At 42.1% G+C, this 7,092-nt stretch overlaps 1 protein-coding gene across 1 annotated transcript in view; it reads right to left on the reverse strand.

Moving 5' to 3' along the window:
• Window positions 1-6,662, reverse strand: part of LOC111522855 (AP-3 complex subunit sigma-2) — a 61,310-nt gene extending 54,648 nt beyond the window's left edge. The window contains exons 1-3 of the mRNA XM_023187105.2: window positions 5,644-6,662; window positions 1,089-1,180; window positions 560-671 (exon numbers count right to left, since the gene is read on the reverse strand). Coding sequence (XP_023042873.1) covers window positions 560-671; window positions 1,089-1,180; window positions 5,644-5,712 — 273 coding nt within the window. The 5' untranslated portion in view covers window positions 5,713-6,662. The remainder of the gene's footprint in view (window positions 1-559; window positions 672-1,088; window positions 1,181-5,643) is intronic.
• Window positions 6,663-7,092: the final 430 nt, after the last annotated feature.

Here is a 7,092-nt window from a genome sequence, read left to right on the forward strand (position 1 = left end):
GATCCGCCCGCCTTGGTCTCCCAAAGTGCTGGGATTATAGGCATGAGCTACCATACCTGGCCTGTTGTTGTAAGCATTTAAAGTTTACATTTTATAGCTATAGAATTTTCTTTTCCACAATTGTTGTTACTTAAGTTTTCAATGTAGCATCTATTTGAGTGTTTTCTACCTATGGGCTTATTCAAGTACTTAAAAGACGCTCATCTAGAATCTCACATATAAAATGATGAAATTATGCTAAATGAATAGTTCCCAAACTAGGGTCCCTACACATCTCAGTTTTCATGAAGGTAATAAAAACAATCTGAAAGCAGATTGTGGGCCACCATGTCCGGCCAAAAGTATAAGTTTGTAAATGAAAACCAAGGGCAGTGCAAGGGCTAGATAGAAACCAATAAACTTACAAGTGCTGAGGGTTTCTCAGGAGCTCGCCCAGAGCACCATCTGGTGGACGTCTGGCAACTTTTACCAGTATCAATAAGAAGATGGACACAAGGTTACTCAAAAATCCCTTGGAAACACTCTAAAGTTGCTGCCATCATTAGCTGACTACACATACCTGGATGAGGTCCAAGATTCCAAGTTCACTCTCTGACGAATCCACACAAAATACAAAGTAGAGGGTAGCATAGTGTCGGTAGATCAGTTTGTAGTCAGAGCCACCAATCAAACTGCAGAAGATGGGAAACATTTAAATGCCCACAGCTTAATTAAACACATCAAAAAGGAACCTTGTGCCAAAGAATGAGAAAGGGCCCACCGGAAAGGAGAAGGCCAGATGCTAGAAGCAGGCCATTCTTACTAGGTGAATGGCAACCAAGTTTGGCAGAGGTACCTAAAGCCACCTTACCTCACCTTTTCTCCTGCCTATCCTCCAAGGGACCAATCATCTAAATGAGTGATATCAGAAGCACAGTAATTGAACTGCGCCCCCAGAGAGAATTGTGTCTCTCCCTGAGCAGATCATGGTGAGACCAGTTAAAGTTGCATCAAGTACCCACCTGACACTTGAGTACTGCCAGAAGATGCAATAATGAAGGGCACTCACAAGTGGATATATGGGGAGAAAAATGAAGCTGACAGTTTACCTTCCACCCTCCAAGAAGTTACAGATGTTGTCATCCCGCTTAAGGACTAGATGGAAAGTCTCTCGAACAATCTGCTGTTGAATTTCTTCTGGCTATGGAACAAAAAGATAAGTGAATCAGTGGGCAGGCCTGAAAAACTACATCCCATCCATGGGGATGGACAAGGGAAGAAGTGTTTCTAAGCTGGGAACATCTAAACATTTAGTACTTGTTTCTAGAAATGATAAAAATGATGAGAAAAAGTAAGAGTGAATCTATGAAAAATGGGTGACAAGGCTCTGATACAGGAATTAAGATAGGGTATATTTACCTAAATATCTAAGTCACTAACCATTACTGTCCTATAGGTAAGCTGATATTTAAACAAGAAAAGGAACATTGATAAACTCTCATACAAAGTCAGAGAATAACTAGAAGGCCTGATTCTGAAATATCTTGTCTTCCCCTGGAAAACATCTGTGACAAGTATATCATAAATCTCAACAGGTCAAACATTTTAAGAAGGTCAAGATGTGGGCCAGGTACGGTGGCTCACGCCTGAAATCCCAGCACTTTGGGAGGCCGAGGGGAGTGGATTACAAGGTCAGGAGTTCGAGACCAGCCTGACCAACATGGAGAAACCCCATCTCTACTAAAAATACAAAATTAGCTGGGCGTGGTGGCACATGCCTGTAATCTCAGCTCCTTGGGAGGCTGAGGCAGGAGAATTGCTTGAACCCAGGAAACAGAAGTTACAGTGAGCTGAGATCATGCCACTGCACTCCAGTCTGAGCAAAAGAATGAGACTCCATCTCAAAAAAAATAAAATAAAAAAAAGAAGGTCAAGAAGTAATCATGTAAATGTTTTAAAAAGTTGTATTGGCAAATACAGCTGCCATCTTTTGTACTGGTAATATAGATACTACATATAAGATGCTGTGTTACTCATCAACAAAGTATTATTGAGAAAAATAGATCACAGATTAAAATTTTGAACAGAGAGCTACAAATAAAATGTTTTATTATTATTTTTTTAGACAGAGTCTTGTTCTGTTGCCCAGGCAGTGGTGTGATTACAGCTCATTGCAACCTCCAACCCCGGGTTTAAGCAATTCTCCTGCCTCAGCCTCCCCAGGGGCTGAGATTACAGGCATGTGCCACCATGCCCCACTAATTTTTGTATTTATAGTAGAGATGGGGTTTCACCATGTTGGTCAGGCTGATCTTGAACTCCTGACCTCATAGTGATCCACATGCCTTGGCCTCCCAAAGTGCTGGGATTTCAGGCATGAGCCACCATGTCTGGCCTTATTTTTTCCTTATTACGTGCATAAGAAAGCTCAACTCTGATGAAATCACTTTGATAACTCACCTTTGATTTCTAATTATACATATGAGTTTCAGAAGAAGTATGGTTAAAAAGGGTAACAAGAGGCAGAAACCAGCAATCAAGACAGAAAATAAATTAAAGCTCTAGACCATTGCTTCTCAAATCTTAATTTGCAATGAATTAGCTGTGAATGTTGTTAAAATACAGATTCGGATTTAGCAGGTAGAGGTTAAATCCTGAGATGCAAGTCTAGTAAGCACCCAGGCAATACCATTTCTGCTGGTCTGGGGACCACACTTTGAGTAACAAAGAAAATCTTAAATTGGACTTGCCCCAAGAGTTAGAAAATAGGTTCAAGTAATTTTAATCCCTTTTTTTCTACAGCCCTGAATTTAGCTTTGAAAGGGTTAAGTTATTTAAAAGAAACAGAGAGGGGAAAAAAAACAGGGAAAACATAATTGTGGGGAAATTACTTTGACTCACATGGGTATGGAATGGCTCACAGTATTTACTGAATGAATGAAAACTTGCCAATCATTGGTCACTACAAATTTGAGTAAATCAATCACTATTTTCCTCATTTCCATTTAAAGAACAAAGCTCACAGATGACAGGATGCTGTAAGGAACTAAGTCTATATACTGCAAAATACGAAACATGCTAAACATCAGCACTTTTTAAAACTGAAAACACATCTTTTGAACTAAAGCCTTTTATCTGACTCTGGGGGAAGCGGCAGCAGTGGGAAATGGTATGAAATGATGAGACTACCTAATTTCTAGTTCAGTAAAAAGGTAAACTACCAATTGCTTACATGCCTCAGTGATTTTAATAACTCCTCACATCATTTTAGTACTCTGTAGTTTTCAAGGTACTTTCATCTATGAGCTCATGAGGTCTTATAAAAATCATATGATCTCCAAAGATACATGAATGGTCAATAAGCACATGAAAAGATGCTCAACATCATTAGTCATTTTGGAAATTGAAATCAAAACCACAATGAGCCAGGTGCGGTGGCTCACACCTGTAATCCCAGCACTTTGGGAGGCCAAGACGGGCAGATTACTTGCGGTCAGCAGTTCGAGACCAGCCTGGCCAAAATAGCAAAACCCCATCTCTACTAAAAATACAAAAATTAGCCAGGCATGGTGGCGGGCACCTGTAATCCCAGCTACTCAGGAGGCAGAGGCAGGAGAATAACTTGAACCCGGGAAGCAGAGGTTGCAGTGAGCCAAGATCATGCCACTGCAGCCTGGGAGACAGAGAAAGACTCAGTCTCGGGGTAAAAAAAAAAAAAAAAAAAAAAAAGCCACAATGAAATACCACTTTACACCCACTAAAATGTCTTTAATCAAAAAAAAAAAATAAATAAATAAATAACGAATGGCAGGGATGTGAAGAAACTGGAATCCTTATACATTGCTGATGGAAATGTAAAATGGTGCAGCCACTTGGAAAGTTTGTCAAATAGTTTGCAGTTTCTCAAAATGTTCACCATAGTTACTATATGATCCAGCAATTCTACTCCTAGGTATATAACCAAGAGAAACGAAGTCATAAGTCTACATAAAAACTTGCACAAAAATGTTCATAGCAGCATTAGTTAGAAGAGCCAAAAAGCAGAAATATCAGCTTATAAACAATCAAAATATGGCATACCCATATAATGCAATATTATTCAGCAATAAAAGAAATGAAGATCAGATACATGCTACAACATGGAGGAACCTTGAAAACATTATACTACATGAAACATGGCAGACACAAAAAAACCCACTTATTTATGATTTCACTTATATGCAATGGAATAGGCAAATTCCATCTGCCACTCTGGAGTAGGCAAATTCCATCTGCCACTCTGAAGTAGGCAAATTCCATCTGCCATTCTAGAACAGGCGAATTTAGAGGGAAAGAGACTCTCTAGGGCTGGGACAGTCATGGAGAAATAGGCAATGAGTGCTAATGGGCAGAGGTTTCTTTTTGGGGTGATGAAAATTATCTAAAATTGATTGTGGTGACAGTTGTGCAGCTTCGGTGAACGTGATAAAAAACACTGAACTGTCCCCTTTAAATAGGTAAACTGGGGCCGGACACAGTGGCTCATGCTTGTAATCCCAGCACTTTGGGAGGCTGAGTCCAGTGGATTGCTTGAGCCCAGGAGTTCAAGACCAGCCTGGGCAACATAGAAAGACCCCATCTCTATAAGTAAATAACATAAATAAGTAAACAGTATGGCATGTTAGTTTTATCTCAATAACCCTGTTAGAAAAAAACTAGGGGGGAAATCTGTATACACACAAATGCAAATACAAATAGTTATGTTGAATACTCATATTTTTACCTCGATGTAATCTACTTAATTAAATGTAATCTAGCTTTAAAAATCTTATGAAGGAGTAAAATTAGTTTTTCATTTCTAATTGACAAAAGACAGAATAAAAGTCTGAAAAGGGTTTATTAACTTGTCAATAGACGCAAGAGTAGAAAAGGTGGAGCTGAAGCCTGAATACGTTTTCTGACTCTTTCCCCTCTTCACTTTCACCAGTACCCCAATTATGTAACATTCTGAAACCCCGCCATGAAGAAATAAAATATTGGAAGACAAGAAGCAAATATTGATGTTTATGTGTTTGCAAAGGAACGTGTTGGGAAAATTCAATTTTACGTAATCACTTATTGAGCCCTTATGCAGCAGCATTTATAATTTCTCATCATGTTTCCACTTTTAAAATGATTTTCTTCAACCCTACAGAGTAAAGGGTATCTAGTCTCTGGAAAGTCCCAGCCAACACTGAAGCAAAATAATTTCAAATAAAGAACTTTTCCAGACCCTTTGGCTATAACAAAAACTTTCAGAAACTTAATATTTCTTCCTCATGAAACTGTGGTCAACAACCAAAACGATGACAGAACGTGACTTCAATCATTCAAGTTCTCAACGAGGCATACTCCCCACTGTCGCTTCTATCTCGTTCCCAGAGACCCAAGGGAAAATGTCACAAAATGGCACAGAAATGCAGGGATCCAGAAAAGGGTCAGAAAGAGCGGGGGCAGTAGGGCGGGAGACAGAATGCCTGGCACCGGCCTGCGCCCAGGTTAAGTGCTTAAGAAGGGTGAGGGTCATGCACGGTGCAGGAGCCCCAGGTGACCAAGGAGCGGTGCCCCCGGGCGCCGAGAGGCCAAAGAGGAGGGAAGAGATAGTGGGCACCCTCAACGGACGTGGTGAAGCCGGGCCGCACTCACGAAACGCTGGTAGAAGCGGACTAGCCGCGGCTTTCCATGGTTGTTGAAAACCAGAATCGCCTGAATCATCTTTGCCGGCAACGATTCTCTCAGCACCCGCTACTCCCAGAAATCGCCTCCTTCCGCCACAACAGGGCCACTTCCGGTTGGTGCGCTGCTGAAAGCGGCACTCGGAAACTTGGCCCCGGCACCCAGGAGCCCTAGCACCCAAGGGTCCGTCCTCTCTGACGCCCTGGAGAAGGCGGCGGGGTCCCCGGCGGACTGCAGGTGCGGATGCCCAGGAGCGTGGTCACCTCGACCAGCGTCGGTTGGCCGGTCAGGATGCGAATCCGGATCTATGTCCCTCGCCAAGACCTACGGCTGGCCCCAGAAGCCGGAACTTGACCACCAGCCGGGTTGCCAACACAGAGAGGCGGCGCGAGCTTGCCTTTCTCACCGTCCGCTCCAAAACATGTACTCCCGCCTTCCCTTTAGCGCTCGCAGAACGTTCCGCGGAGTGGAGACGCTGGTCATTCGGCCGTTCCTCGGTTAAGGAACGTTTCGTTCATTTTTATTTTTTAGTATTACAATGCTGCAGGGAATTACGTAGCTGTCGCTCCGTGCAGATGGGCTGTTCCTCCATGGTAGACGGTGAATGGTAGAATTAAAGAATTTTTAGTGCATTTCCATTTAAAATCCCAAATCAATCAAGTTCTTTTTGTTTGTTCTTTTAATGACCCAGTGTGGGTAAAGTGGAGCACGTTCGTATACTGCAGATGGAGCAGCGGATACAGCTGCAAATCGATCCAGAGGACTGTTTGGCAATATGGATCAGAAGCCTTTAAAATATATAACAGTCCGGGCCCGGTGGCTCACGCCTGTAATCCCAGCACTTTGGGAGGCTGAGGCGGGTGGCTCACTTGAGGTCAGCAGTTCGAGACCAGCCTGGCCAACATGGTGACACCTCCGCCTCTACTAAATTACAAAAATTAGCCGGGTGTGGTGGCGCGCGCTTGGGACTCAGATACCCAGATACTTAGTCCCAGGACTGAGGCAGGAGAATGGCTTGAACCCGGAAGGCAGAGGTTGCAGTGAGCCGAGATTGCGCCACTGCACTTCAGCCTGGGCGACAGAGCGAGACTCCGTCTCCAAAAAAAAAAAAACTATATATATATACATTTAACATTAGACTCAGCGTTTCCAGCTCTGGAATTTATAATAAAATGATCGTGGATGTGTGAAAAGATTTAGCCTCAGGAACATACATTTCTGCCAGACCATCTTTAGAACAGTTAAAAAAAAAAAGAAGAAGAAGAAAAAAATATATATCTCAGCAGTGTTATTACAAGGGAAAATGGGAAAAAAATTATTACAAAAATGAGAAATTGGTTAAGTGCATTGTTCTACATGAATATGAGAAATATTAAATAGCTAATAAAAATCATGCTGGGAAAGATTTATGATGCAGAA

Source organism: Piliocolobus tephrosceles, chromosome 6 (genome assembly GCF_002776525.5).
Source record: "Piliocolobus tephrosceles isolate RC106 chromosome 6, ASM277652v3, whole genome shotgun sequence".
Lineage (NCBI taxonomy): Eukaryota > Metazoa > Chordata > Mammalia > Primates > Cercopithecidae > Piliocolobus > Piliocolobus tephrosceles.